General features: G+C 40.8%; 1 protein-coding gene across 2 annotated transcripts in view; it reads left to right on the top strand.

Moving 5' to 3' along the window:
- Nucleotides 1-15,820, top strand: part of DOCK11 (dedicator of cytokinesis 11) — a 1,108,606-nt gene that overhangs the window by 532,174 nt on the left and 560,612 nt on the right. For both annotated transcript variants that reach the window (XM_069212535.1, XM_069212533.1), the window contains exons 25-27: nt 7,104-7,173; nt 14,130-14,255; nt 15,588-15,659. In XM_069212535.1, coding sequence (XP_069068636.1) covers nt 7,104-7,173; nt 14,130-14,255; nt 15,588-15,659 — 268 coding nt within the window. The remainder of the gene's footprint in view (nt 1-7,103; nt 7,174-14,129; nt 14,256-15,587; nt 15,660-15,820) is intronic.

Genomic DNA, 15,820 nt, shown 5'->3' with positions numbered 1-15,820 from the left:
CATGTAGTGCTGCAGATTCACATGCACCCTCCCTCCTCCCCGGAAGCCTGTAGTCGTTGCAGTCTCTTATTGTACATATGTATATACATTTACATTTGCATGGACATCTTATTTGCTTATTACATTTTATAGCACATTTACATTCTTTCACTCTATCACTCCTTCCTACACCTTTTTGCGGGAAGACAATCTAACAAAGGAGTCGATGCCTATGCACACTATGACCAAGAGGAGGAGTCACTCGATCCTGTGACTTGAAAAAAAGACTTCTTTGAAGAAAAACAACTTGTAACACTCTGAGCAACACTAGATGGCGGAAGCTATGCATAGCATGTGAATCTGCAGCACTTCATGCCACAAACAGATGTACACTGGGTAAGTGACATTTTCCTTATGACTCACTAAAAGTTCAAGCCAGAAATGTTACAAAAAGTTGCACAAACCTGCACGCAGTTCTAAATGTTCACCCCTTGAAACCCACCAGCAATCTGATAACCATGGTTAAGGAGGGCTGCAGCTTGGTTAAAAACTTTGTAACCAGTGCTTAGAAGGATGTTAGAAAAAGTAAGCACTAAGGACCTAGGGAATGACTGCCAATGAATTACCATTTGCTACGGCTTTTCTTAGATGTGAGAAGAGGTTGTAAACATTAAGCAAGAGGCATATAGTACTACCTATTCACTGGGTCCCAATCTATGGTCACGTTTAGTGCTGAAATTATATGGGGATAGCTTGATCTTTGTTACCAGATAGGCAGCATCTGAAGCCACACACACACACACACCACACACACACACACACCCCACAGACACGCAAACATATATATAAAATCCTCGTCCCCCTAGAAAGTAATCCTTAACCTAGCCACTCTTTTCAACCAGCTATGAAATTTACATGGAATTGGATTGACATTAACTGTCTTCAGTGCAGAAAAATATTTCTTGTCAGTGGCATTACGACTTATGGTTTCATTCTTACCAGCTGTCAGAATTGGGCTTTGACCCACTTCTGACTTCTCGTATAAAAAGCAGGAGACTGAAACCCAAGTGTTTTTAATCATCTTATCTTCCATGTCTCTCTTGAAGATTAAAAGAAATATACTACTATTCTAGAGTAGTACTCTGCTGGTCTCACGGTAATCAATCAATTTACATGGAGACCAGGCAAAAGTCTTCAGTGAAAGAGTCGGAACCCCATGGCTAATGATTTCCAAATTTTTAAATCACAAAGGTTTGAAGCAACATTGCAAATACTAATTTATCATACCTTCTACTCAATTAAAAAAAAATACAATTCCAGTTATATGTGCCAACAATTAAGCTAAATTCATTTGTTTGTATATATTAATGGAAAGAAGTAATGAGGAGCAATCCATAGTTAAATGACTTAATAGATACATTAACTGACTACTGTTTTCGTATTTTTCTTTTTTTTCCTTTTTCATTGGGAACTCAATCGGTTGAGCAGTCATGCAAATGAATAGTGAAGAGAGTAAAATCACCATTCTACAAGATAAGAAAACAGACTGTCTTGACAGTATCCCAGAAAAGATACTTTATGACTAGAACAGTACTAGGATTGTCCTCCTTTTTCTCCGTCTTAATAGACACGTCCCTCCATATGCCCTTGAGCTCCCCCTCCCAGAGAAGGCAGGTATTACTTGTTTAGGGAACCGTCACCTCGACTGACAGTTAATGCTGTTCAAGGCACTAGGGGAACATTTTGACCTCCCTGAGGGCCAGTTTCTTCTTTTGTTTCCCACCGGGGGTATTGCAGGGTACCTTGGGGTCTCGAGGCTCTGAGCCGGACACCAACCAACTCCTGTGAATCCTTCATACTATGGGGGAGAGGGTGCAGATTGATTACCTGGCTTACTACGGCTCTTCTTGCATACACACTGGTGCCAGCTCCTCTGTGGTGTATAGAGCCACTTTCAGGAAGCCAGCAGAACTCGCAAGGTGTGCCCCAAAATGCCCTGTGAAACCTTTTTAAATACATTTCTTGGAACATGGTGGTGACATTAGAAAGGGCAGGGGAACCACCGAGCATTTATTTAATATTGTGGGGTGCTGCATGAAGTCCAGCAAGCTCCCCAGCAACAAGAAAACAGCAAATATGCATGGAGCATATTTATTAAAGCACTCATAGTTGGAGCTCTATGCTCTTCAGCTGGATTGTAGGGGCACCTTGTAGATGGTGCTATGGCTGCAGTTTGTAGGTTGAAAATGTAATAAAAGAATGAAAGACATGTTGACTTTTTATATATAACTTTATTAACATTTTATTAATGACAATCACTTTTGTTAAACATTGTACTCTGTGGCCCATAGGTCCGTTATTTATAGTTTGGTGATCTGACAACTTTGGCAAAGTCAGTAGGTCTACCTTAATTAAAATTACACCCTTTCTATGAAAACATTACAGCGTCAGCCAATGGCACCTGTTGGGTTTGACCACCAACCCTCCACCAGGGGGGCCAGGCCCTGTAGCCAACCACACATGGCGTCCAGCCATTCAGAACATGATTTTGGCTGCCACAGGACCTTGAGAAAAATTTTAAGATTGCATTAAATTCATGGATACTTTTTTAGAATGTTTTGGTTTGTATTGATGTTGTACTTTTATGTATTGTTACTAATAGATTTTATTTTTGTAATTTCATAAGCATCACATTTGGTGTGCCAGTTACAGTTTGCATGGTTGTTGTGTGATATGGATTACGTAACTACCCATAACTTGTAAATTTCAGTGTATTTTCAGTGTCAGTTTTAACCATTACTGTACTTCATCTGTGCTTTATTAAGTGAATTTCCTTGTGCTTTTATCCATCATATGTTATAATCAAGACCAATCATAACTTCAATTTAACCTTTCTCTTTCAATGAATTCCTCCGATTTTCTTTTCATATGCCACATTCAGCAGTTGATAGCAGGTCCTGGTCATAAGCCATCTCTGCTACCACACTGCCTTAAACTAAGTCCACCAGCAGAGCATTGAGCCTGGAAGCAAGAATCCCTACCTGAGGCACACAGCCTGCTTCCAGGCTCAACGCTCTGCTGGTGGACAGCCTACCTGCCCAACCTGCCACAAACCGGCAATCCACCTTTGTCTGTGCACAGTAGGAGATGGTTTAGTTACCCCATGCGCTCTAAGAGTTAACTGGAGACATCAAGTTCAAGGCCCTCATCCAACCCGCTGTGGGTAAACTCAATATACCCAGCGGATCATCGGCCAGATGTAGGTAGGTTTCATTTTGCGAGTTGCAAATTGCGAGTCCCAGCGACTCGCAATTTGCAACTCGCAAAATTAAATGCAGAAAGGTGTCTCAGACACCTTCTGCGACTCGCTATGAGGTCGCAAAGACCCACCTCATGAATATTTATGAGGTGGGTCGCAGTTTGCGACCCCATAGCGAGTCTAGGCACTCACAGGGATGGTGGCCTGCTGGAGACAGCAGACCACCATGTCTGTGACTGCTTTTAAATAAAACAGTTTTTTTTTTCTTTTTCCAGCCCGTTTTCCTTAAAGAAAAAATACCGAACACCCCTTCCTATTTGCGAGTCGGAATCACATTTTGCGAGTCCGTACCGACTCGCAAAATGTGACTCTGCATCGCGTAAGACCTTTTGCGCCTCGCAAATAGCGTTTTTTGCCGTTTGCGAGGCGCAAAAGGCTTACTACATCTGGCCCCTAGCTTCTTAAAATATGCAGGTGGGGTGTTTGATTATGTATTGTCTGGCTATTTATAGCAACAAAACATTGAGAGATAAATGGAGTGGGTGAACCTTTTAACTTTAGACATGTATCCTCCTGATTAGTATTGTTTACAAAGGAAATTAATATCAGGTAGGTTGTTTCCCCTTGCATTTTGTTGGCCTCTTATGCACTACCATTACCTTCAGCACTCTGTAGTGGCTGCATGGTGACACGCCTCATAAAAAGTTCTAAATAAATAAACAAACAAATTGTACCGGAGGAAAAAGGGGTAAGACCAAGTTTAAAATGTTCGATCTAGTGCTGTATGAATGTCTTAGTTTTAGACATTTGTTGAAAAGCATAGAGACGTCCAAATGATGTGGGTAGCTGTGAAAGCTGCAGTGTTAAATCAGGAGTAACAATAGACAGACACAGATGCATATATGATATATGTTCCAAGTATTTATAATTTAATTGATAAGGAAGAAGAAGGCTCAGTACGGTCCATATATAATGGTTTTGAGCCCCCATGTAGTAAGACACTGGATAGACTATATGATCCTTTAAACCCAGTACACCAATGTTTTCCAGTTGTTACTTTTGTTCCTGAACAGTGTCTCTACATTGACTCTACATACATATCATGAAATTGACGTCCATCAGGGAGGAGTAAAGACACTTCCCTGTTCACATAAACTATCCTGATATGTTTCTAGGCAATGGAACCGAAACCTGTCATTATTGACCCCTTGCTAGAAAAAGAGAGTTTCTTTTTGGAAACCCTCATTTATCAGCAGATACTAACTACCCTTTGATACTTTGCAACAAAAGAATACAGTGGATACCATGTTGCTGGAGTGGGTAGTTAAACAAATACAACTGCTTGCCTCATTTATTTATAGAAAGAGTCAGCAATGTATGTATGTTTTGGTATTTCTAAAGCATGGATTTAGCTGCCTAACAATGGAATGAAATACAGGGGCCAACACCCTTGGTGTTACATGTGGGAGGGGACATATATAACGGATACAGCTAATAGAAAGGGTTAGAAGTCAGCCTGAGGTAGTGTTCCTCAAAGAGGTGAGTTGTCAGTTTCTTCTTGAATTGTATATGGTGCTGTTCTAATGCTACTATTTTGATTTTGGAGTGGATGTTGTTCCACATCTGAAGACATAGGCTAAGCAGACTTGCCTCCTTGTTTTCTCCTTTCTGCATTGTTTAGTTTCTAATCTGCTGATATTAGAGCTCCTGGTCTGATCTTAATCTCTAGATGTTGTTTGTTTGTAATTTAGGTAGATAGGGGTCTTGGTATAGAAGGCATTATAGGTGACATAGCAGATCTTGAAAATGATCCGGCTTTGCAGTGGTAGCTAGTGTTGATCCCTTAGCATGATGCTGATATGTTCAGATTTATTCAGCTTCTTATTAAACCCCACTTTTGCATGAATGATGCCTTTCAGGGGAGGGGAAGGGGTCTCTGGGAGGTTGTTGCTCAGGCGAGCACCTTAATGTAAGTGAGAATGCACCAAGGTTTAAATTGTTCTTCTGAAGTCTTTTCATGGCAGAAATGGTTTACTTTTTCTAGGAGAAAAGGATGGAAACAGGCTATTTTGGTCTTCTTGACAATGTGTTCTTAGAGGGAGATTCCTGAGTCGAGGATGATTCCAATGGATTTGGTCTATTCTGGCAATTAGGGAATGAAGCCAGCCGGCTTAAGTTGAAGAGGCTTAACTGAAACAGAGAATATTTTTTGCTATTGGCAAACAGGAGAAATTCAGTCCTCGTGGTTTTTAGCATCAGAGAGTTATTTGACATCCAGGTTTGGATGCGTTTGAGGCAGGCTTTGAGTCTCTGTATGCCATTGGTTCAGGAGAATTTGAGGTAGAGCTAGATACTCTCAGCATTCTGGTGGATCGTGATGTTGCTGTATGCAAGGACGACTCCTAAGGGTTCCATGTAAAGTTTGAAAATTATAGGTGATAGGATGGAGGCTGGGGGTACCCTGCAGGTGAAGGAGAGAGTCTGGAGTCTGGTAGTTGCTATCTGAATGAGTTAGTGTTGGTTGGTGAGGTAGGACGAGAAACATTGTAGAATATGTAAATCATTGCAGGATTGTCAGTGAAGTCTATGAGTTTTCTGAAAGCCCTTGTGCTTGTGGTAAAATATTTTGGAAATCATGGAACTCGACATGCCAATGACATCACAAGGTTGACCTTTTGTTCCACCCTTAGTCTTGAATGCGTTGCTGAAGGGCTATAGAAATGGCAGGAAGTTTAAACTGTAGAAAGTAGACATTCCTTATAGACATTTGTTTACCTTTTGTTCCTGTACTTAATTCATGACCCCTGACGGATAGTAAGAACAGTGCCAAGAAAACAAAAGATCAAGCCACGGCTAGAAGCTGCTACCCCTAATTATCTATTTTGAAACATGCATCAGTATTGAGGCTCGAGCACTCCATGTGTGCTAGTGAGAGTGTCACATTCTTTGTCAGCCAGTGCCATTGTCATTGAAAAACATTAACTCTGGTGCTGCTCTTATGCCACTTGTGGCTGTGTTAAGCTTTCCATATCCAGTTTGTGTCTTGAAGCTGGTATATATGGTATTTCTAAAGTGAAAACTTAGTCGAAAGGCAGCACAGCACTGGACATGGTCAAAGACAAGCAGGAGATGAAGCTGGGCTGAGAGTGATTAACACATTGTGATTGAGTGTTCTTTAAAAAGCTGAGTCTTCAACGCTTTCCTAAATTGGAGCAACGATGGGGCAGTTCAACATCCTAGGTGCTAGCTAAAGGCTGAGGAATATTTTTGAGGAAAATCTATCCATCAGGAAAAAACAAGCATTGGCAAATCCAGCAGTGATGGTAACACCATGCGTTAGCAAATCAAGCCCATACCTATTGACTTTGAAACCTCTATCCGTATTATCTCGGAATTCTCAGATGTCAATATTGCCTGAGGTCTGTCAGAGAATAAAAACTGTATGTGTCAAAAAATAAGAATGTACCTATGATAACTTGCCCCTGTTCTGTTATTGATGGATAGTGCAGAGCACGATATAAGGTGTTGAGCATAGAATTTTAAAAGATATTCCCTCTGTTTGACCATAAGCCTCCTGCTCCATTGAAAACGAAAACCTTGACTGATTCACATACTTCAACTGATTGGTGAGTTCTCCCATCAGGCTACATATTCTGATAAGCTATTCTTAGTTTTTCGCTCTCGGAAACTTTCTGCATGTCATGTTTAAGTCATGTAATCAAACCTTTAAAATATTTGAAAATATGCCATTGACAGTGAAAATACATCTAGTTTACGTTTTGTGCATATAACACCATTTCTTGTTCAGCCAACTGTATGCCGTTGATTTTATTGCCTAAATTACTATTGGTCCTTTTTTTTCTAGGGTTCTTCTACGTATTGTGTCGAAATGCCACGAAGAAGGGTTGGACCATCATTTGCGTTCGTTCATTAAGGTTAGGTGTACTGCACAATTATCACTCGGGGGTATTCATCTAATGTCATCGTGTAAATGCACTGCTCTCCGACTTTAAGCCCCACGGATTGGGCAGGATCAAACGGGTGTAGTAGCAGGGAAAACCACATACACCCGAAACAATGAGAGTCATACTTTTACTATTTACTATTACTACTTGGTAAAAGGAAAATTTAAGTGGAGCACCGATAAAGTCTACACTCCTGTCCTTTTATTTTTTATAGATTTGGCCTTTACGGTGCAAAGAAAAATGTAAATTTCGACTCGAATATCCATCTACACACCATGCATTACCCCTCTGCCCGAGACACTGTGCTTTTTTCAAGGCCCAGTACTTCCTGGTAATACAAAGAGGTCTTGGGAATGCTATTATGCTTTTATGTCACCCTGAATGCCTCCAACCTTACTTTGGCTAGTAAACAATTGATATCATATTATTTAATGCTGTGTTGTCATGTTATGTTATGTTATGTTATGTTATGTTATGTTATGTTATGTTATGTTATGATATGTTATGTTATGTTATGCTATGTTATGTTATGCTCTGCCAGGTTCGGACTGGGTCGTAAAAGAAGTGGCCCTCATGTGTAAATCGAGAAACTCTCAACATTTTTTAAGGCATGCTGCCTGGCTATTCCCCGATGGCGGCAGCTGTGTTAGAAAAATATTAGAAAAATGAGGCAGTGAGATTCGCTTTATTTGTTCCCTATAAAAACATTGACACATCCTTGGTCTTTTACCCACAAAGTTGTATGGTCCCTCCACGCTGCATGCTGTAACAGTATCCACAACCTTCATAGTGCTGCTTGCTACTCCCTCCTAGTCTTTATTAAAGATATTTAGAACGCCAGCACACACACAGACACAATTTAAACCCACAACAAGCCCATCTTACCACAAAACAAGCCTACCTCACCCCAAAACAGGCCCACTCAATGACCTGTCAGACTGCCAGATTGCCCAGTGGGCGGCCCGACCCTCCGTCATGCTACGTTATAGTATGTGTTTTTTACGTTATGTTGTATTATATTATCATGCGTAATGCCATGCTGTTTTATATCCTGTTTTGTTATATTATAATGTGGTGGGAATTACTGTGGCCTCCTGGTACTGGCACTGTTAGCTTGGTTTGTAGCTGTAGTTCTATCTTGGAAAGATAGGTCTTGTGTGATTTGCATAATTTCCTCAATTTTCAGTGGCCAGATGTCATAGCACTGCTTTTCCCACTAGCAGTGGACCAGTAATCTAATCTCTGGGTTCACATATAAATACTGGTCATTCTTTAGTGGCCCCAAAATCTGTCTGTAGAAATTGTGTTGTTCTGAATAAAAAGTGTTTCTATTTATTGGGGAGGGGGTAAGGACAGGACGTTTAAAAGTGCATTTCTAAAATTGAGATAACTCACAAATGGTGTTTAGAAAATGTTTAAACTCATTTAAAAGAACCACAAACAATGGTGTACTAAGGGCTATTCATTCTGAGAAAGCAACTTCTTCTTGCATGCACCAAATTGCACCACACATGTCACACTCAATTGTTCATGTTTAAAGGACTGGAGGCCAGATGCACTAACCTATTTTGTGGTCACAATGAATCACAAAATAGAAGAATTTGCTATCGCAAACCAGTTTTGTTTTACTATGTAAGAATCCTACTGTAAGCAGTCATTAAAGTCTCACTAACATCAAAAAAGGATTACCAATGAATACTGGTTTAATATTTGGGAGGGAAGTGTTTTGCACCTCCCTTCTAAATATCAAATTGGTATCCATGTATCAATGGTTTGCAATAGCGATTGCAGTTACAAACCACCAGTTAAAGACTCCCTCCCATATTGCAGTAGTAACCCATTTGCAAAAGGCAAGGGGTCACCTTTAGGCTTCTTCCCGTTTCTCATTTTAAGAACTGTTACAAGGGAACTAAGGAATGGAACAGGGGGCTACAGTTGTTGCCCATAACTGTAGTGGTACTGCTGAAGAGTCTTGTACCTGCCTTTTTGTCAATACTGCCATGGGCAACAGAGCCCCGTTCCGCAGGTCCACCCTAACCTTAACCAAATCCACAAAGACAATCTCTGGGGCTCCTGGACACTAACTGATAAGCTGATCATCAGTCATGTCTTGTACACTGAAACCGGGTGCGACGAAGATGATTCATGCCCACATTGCATCTGCTTAGTCGCGGGCAAACAGGACCCTGTATTTGGACTACACCTCAGTGGCCTCCAAGCAAAGCACCAATTCCTCTTGGGGTTTCACATCATGGTGACCTTCCCAGTGGAACAAAAATTCGCAGGGCAGCTGCAGCCTACAACCCAGCAGTTCTGGTGTGTTGGCGATGATTGTGAGGACTGTGTTGGTGAAAGCCATCAGGTCAGTCAGTGCCGCTCTTACCTGCCGGTCTGCACACTGTGGGCGGGTTAAAGACATGAGTCTTGATGGGGTAACCCCAGGGTTGAGCAGGTCATTGCCCATCTTCTGAGAATTGAAGGACCATGTTTAGCTTGCCCATCAATTCTCTTCCTAGGAGAATAGTCACAGATGAGGGGTGATATAGCAGAAGTCCCTTCACGCAGCTACCTCCCACATCCAACTCCAGGAGTTTTGTGAAGGGGACCCCATAACTGTGCCCAAGAACCCCAGTGCATCCATGGAGTCTTTAGATAGGGCCAGGATTCCTTCTTTTCAACATGATTCTGTTGCCCTGTGTCTATTAGAAAGCGTTAGGGTGTGTTATTTACCAGCACTGTCAAGGTAGGTTCCTCATTAGATTGACGAGTCACTCACAGTACAGGACATGTGAGAGTGGATGGGTTGATGTCATCCCCTGGACACAGACATGACCCATTTTGGCCCTGTGGCTTATCTGGTTCTGGGAGCGGAAAGGGGAGTGTGTCGCAGTCCTGGCTTTGGGGTCCCCCGTACTACTTACTTGACTTCTGCAACTACGTGCTTTATTCTTCCTGAACCACTGCAGCGGTACTATAATTGGTGGTGGTGCCTTCTGCTCCATTATGGCCAAAGCTGTTCTGACCGGGACTGGTCAATCCGAAATCAGGGACTTTGCACTAATGTCCTCGTCCCGTCCTAACTGTTTCTTGCTCTCTCTCTATTTTCCCTTCTTGCCATAGCTTGCTTTCTTTCTAACCTTATGAGGCACTGCTGCATGAAGGGGAAATTCCAGTCGGGATTTCCCTTCCTGTATCTGATGCAGTCCTTTGCCATAGCCATGTCCTCTGACACAAACAAACCCTACCCTAGGCAAGGACTGGTCAAATTGGTTCCCCTCCTTAGTCCAACCTGCCAGCAAGTCGCGTAGTGGATGTGTTAAAAATTCCCCTTTGTTTCTCACGATTATCTCCCTTTGGGTCAACCTATAATTGTCTTGCTCTCGGGCCCGTGCTACCTACCCTTGTTGCGGGGTCCCAGAAGACTAGGAACCCCTTCCTTACCCTCGCTACTTGTCTCACTATCTAGAACTGCTATGAATCTCCCTGTCACTCCGGTGGTTTCCCCAGCACTAGCCACAGTGCGTGTTCTCTGTGCCGCTGAGGTTTAGTGGGATGAATGCGATGGGTGGTGGGTCGAACTTTGGGGATCTCTATTGCTGGATTGGGGTGGTGCAGGGAGTGCCCAGGCCTATCAGCATGTTAGCCTGCCATGCCTAGACCTAACAGCCTGTTGTTCGGAAGGGGCCCCGGGGGCTCCCTCGTTGGTGCATTGCTGTATTCTAATGCGAGAATAGCAGGAATCAGGGAGAGCACCTCCATTCCCGCATATGGTGGAGGAGGTGCGAGCGCCTTATTTGCTGATTGCGGGTTACTGTTATTGGCCTGGGCCTCCTCAAAGATGGCCCATAATTCTAGTAGTGCTTTTATTTTTGCCTTCTTTTGCCCTGTGTATTTTGTTTTTATGTGTGTTCTCATACATTCAATTATGTTGGTGACAAAGGTTTCCTCTTTCAGACAGGGGAACGCATGTGCCATAGTGTGTGCATGCCAGTTATGGCAAAACTTGTCAAGCTTTTTAGCCTGTGTGGGGAATGTATTTTGCATATGCTTTAGGGAAGATTCCATGATGAATTTGGATAGTCTTTTAGGGGATAGTTATTTTTTTTAGCTTTTGTGTTTTTAAGGGAAATTGAGTTGTATGCGTTATAACTTCTCTGTTTTTAGAGGATTTTAAAGTTTTATTCTGTTAATGGGAAAATATGCACACTGGGATTACCAGCTCTCTTCAGGTAGTGGTAACTATATACACAGGGAATACTAGTTCTAATGAGCTTAACATTATTTACAGATATTTGTTGATGTTGTTAGACTAAATTCTCTGTTCGACCAAGATCGTTGACACATTTGAGCTTTTGCTGATATTATTAAAAAGACTCTGTAAATTGTATTTTTTGCTCATTGAGGTGTTTAGTAAAGGATGTTTATTTAGTTCAATTTTGTGGACTCTTTCTTACCATCACTTGTATTCTACATACCAGTGATCACCACTTGGTATATTGATATACGTTCTATGATTACAATGTATTGACTATATAGAAGAATGAATAAGAGTGCTCCACTACTTTTTGTATACCTTGATCTTGGCAGAATTGTTTCTGGTAAAAAACATAACACATTTGGCAATAGATGTGTTGTAGTGTTGTTGAGCACTGCTTTTACATTACTATTAGAATTTATGAGAGATCTGCAACTAATATATCAATGATGCCTAGTTAAAAGTTTAATGACAATATCAAAACAACACCCTTTCAACTGGCACAAAAAAGCTGACATGGCACAAAAAATACAGGGAACAACCTGTCAGAAATACCTTAGCCCCCTCATAGGTCATGTTATCCTGTTACCAGGGGGAGCTCTGCGTTGTGCTCAGGACTAAGTGAGCCTGATACCCTTGTTGTTATCACCTCTGGGGTAAGGATAGCAACATTTTATGCAGAGGAAGAAAGGGATAATTTCAACAACTATAGGCCCTTCTTGGCCAGACACAAGCTATGCCTATTCTCCTGGATACCAATCGTTCTACTTCCCTAATTTCCAAATTACATCCTATGTCACACCCAGGGGTCCTGAAAAACATCTGTGTCACGCCCAGCAGTCCAAGTGAACAGACTCCTCACTTCTTTCAAATACTAACAGTGTTAAGAAACAGGTAGCACTGAGAAAATATCTCTAGCCTAGTAAGATTGAAATGTGGGCCCTATATCACACCTAGAGCCTATGCGTACCATATGTGTCACAGCCAGCGGACTCAGCAAAAGGCATTTCTTACAACAGTTGCTTTTGACCCTATGTCACACCCAGGGTGTATACGTAACATCTGGGTCACATCCGGTGGTCCAAGCAATCAGCAACCCAAATTAACAAACCAAAAAAATAAACAATATTTACCTTTCCTGATGATCAACAAAATGGGATTTCCCGCGAGTTATGCAGTTTATGCTTTTTCCTAGTTTGCCACACACCAAATGCTAGGGCTAAGGTTCTGATGTAGTCTGTTACACTTCTGACAGCGGCTTCAGAACGGACCTTTGCCCGCGGATTCAGCAGATGTTTTAAACACTTGCGGCATGTTCTTACCTTTCTTGTAGTGCAAATGATAATTTGTCTGGGGGGGGTCCCCTTTCTTCTGTTGCAGTTGGGTCCCAGGAACCAATCAGCTCCTATCTGGCTTGCTAAAATGTTGCTTGAATGGGAGGTGTCTTGCAAAACAGGAACCGTTTGTTTAATTAAACATTACGGCCAGGAGAGCAGTTACAGAACTGGGGTCTGAGGACTGTCTTTCAATGTACATCAGTTTGCAGTAGTTTTTTAAACACTTCCCTGAGTACCATAAATCAATAAAAACATTCCTTTCCTGGTTAAAAATGCAAATAGTTGTCATGCAGTCATAGATATAATTACAGATTACTAATGCAGGTGGGCTTCAACCTTGCATGGACACAATGTGGGCCAGCAAGTGTGTGTCCAAATGTCCAGCCTGAGGGGCACCTGGCTGCTGTGTGTACTGTGTATGCTTTGTTCTAATTGGATGTGTGTACCTAACTACATGTGGCATCTAACTTTATGGTTTTTTGGGAATGCACATACCCATCTGGCAATGTGTGTTTTACTTTGGCCAGTCTCCTGTATGTACCATTGTGGTGTTGCTGCACCTATCTGTGGAATATAACTTTCCTGTTTGTCCATTTGTCTGTTGGCTTAGTGTTACCCCACCTGTGACCTGTCAGTAAGCATCCTCAGGCCTTATCCTCAGCAACCGCCTGACCATGCACCTTCATGCTGGGGTTAAAGGAGAGTTCACAATGGTCTAATCTAATAATGGTGATGCAAATTTGTTTGTGTATATGGATTTGTGTTTCTGTGTGCATTGACATAGGTTAATCCAATATTAACACTTTCTGTGTCAGTGGAACTATTAAAAAAAAGTATGTTTTGTATTTTAAAACAGCCCAATTTCCATTTAGGAAAACAAGCTGATTTAAAATAAAGTACTTTTCTGAAACACAATCACAAACAGGGTGATCTGCTGGCCCTTGCAGGCCATCTTCCCAGTGACTGTAGCCAATCAGAGTAAGTTGACATCTGGCAAATTCCCTAATGAATATTGAAAATGTATGCCGTAATATGACCAAATCTGATTTAGAATTTTACGAGCCATTCTATTAGTGTAGGTCAATTTGTAAAATTCCAATGTACTCACAACAATTGTAGTTGCAAATTGCAACAGGATTTTTTAGATGAGTAATTAGTACATATGGTCCTGAGTACATAAAGGGTTCTCAGGACAGGAGCAAAAACAAAAGACACATTGCCATACTACAATATATAACTTAAAAACATGCAAAGTAAGCAGTTATTGTTGTTTCCTCTGTTGCATATGAATTTGTACTATCTATCTGACATTTTGTGTCTGTTTTGTTTCTTAGTATGTCTTTAGGCTGGAGAAACAATGCTCCACACAGTCTCAAACTACACATGAAATTTTGGCCATTGCAATGACCACAGTATTAAAGCAATCTGCGGATTTCTTAGCTATAAATAAACTACTTAAGGTAAGATATGTTTTACAAAAACAGTCACATAATTCTGCCTTAACGTGCCCGAAGTTACAGCACGTAACAGATATCCTCTTTACCATCTATGTCCCATGTAATACTCACTTAAATGTTTATTATATTTTTGATTAGTATTTTATATGAGGAAAGAAAGGTGAGTGTGCAAGCTAACGTAAATAACCAAATGTTGAAGTTCATGGTGCATTCAATTTTTAATGATTTTAGTGCATGTGGATAGGAAGATGAAGAAATTAATATTGGATGAGGGAGAATGACAACCAGACATAGGATCCTCAGAGCCTTGTTCACAAAGTTATCTGGGGGCCTAAGTTATTCTTCAGACTTTCTTTTATGGCTTACTACAACATTGAGATAGTATTTTTTCCTAAGAAAATCTTAAGAATTTATTAAACCATGATGAATGCATCATCATTCAAGCAAGTGGTTGCCATAATAGCAGTCCCAGACCCTGCCTCTCATTCTGTCTATATTACATTTGCAGAGAGGAATGCTATGTTGTGCTGAGTACGCATTCTTATTTGGAAGGACAAGCTTTCCTTCGGAAAGCTCTAATTTTTAGAAAAGACAAGATGACTCAATGTTGCGGTTTTAGAAAACGTTTGATGGTTAATGTTTTTATATATTTGTGATATTTTTTGCAACTTTGGTACCACATTTATCTACTCTCCACACACCCAAATTGTTATACTTAATCAAGCCATGGTGACAGATGTTGTACAACAAAGCATTTAGGGTGTGAGGAACTTTATATAAGGCTGAAAAAAAGAAGATGGTGAGTAATTGGAATGAAAGCGAATAGAGAAGTCTGTGATAAACTTTTCTGACCAGTATGTCAAAGTTTGCTCTTCTGTACCCACGTGACTGGGAAGGCAGATTTGAACGGGCATGTTTTCAAGAAGCACCTTAAGGACCCAAGACCAGGGGTAACATACATGTCAACTGGAAGATACTTAGAAATTGAGTGACATTGCTGTACAAACATTGAGCCCAGAGATTACAAAGGATTGGATTTTGGAGAATTAGTCAGAAGATTGTAAAAGTTGTTTAATTATAAAGTGTTTAAATTGTTTATTATTGTATTTAATGTGAGGTTTTTAGTTAAAGAATACTTTATTGAAGTCAGATGTACAATGCTGGCAGTGAAATAAACCATGAAAGGACTGCCTTAACATGTTGAACATAGAGTATTTTGTAACATGTTGTTATTCAGTATAGTATTCCCACTGGTGTTGCATGGTAGAGTTTTTCATTTGGTAGCTTCTGGATTCAGCATGCAGTTGTAAATAACACATTCTTTTTTTATTCCAGTATTCATGGTTTTTCTTCGAAGCTCTTGCAAAGTCCATGGCCCTGTATTTGCTTGAAGAGAACAAAATTAAGGTAATAACTTTTGATTTGAATTGAATGATTTTTTCCCCACATAATCAAATGATGCCTTTCACAGCACAATCATTGGTATTTAACTTCCTCATTGACCGTATTCTAGTTTGCAGTTATTGTTTTTGTGACAGCTCTTACTAACTTTACTAGCCAACTTTAAT

Source organism: Pleurodeles waltl, chromosome 2_1, assembly GCF_031143425.1.
Source record: "Pleurodeles waltl isolate 20211129_DDA chromosome 2_1, aPleWal1.hap1.20221129, whole genome shotgun sequence".
Lineage (NCBI taxonomy): Eukaryota > Metazoa > Chordata > Amphibia > Caudata > Salamandridae > Pleurodeles > Pleurodeles waltl.
Note: the sequence above shows the minus strand (reverse complement) of the source record. Positions and strands in the feature narration are given on the sequence as shown.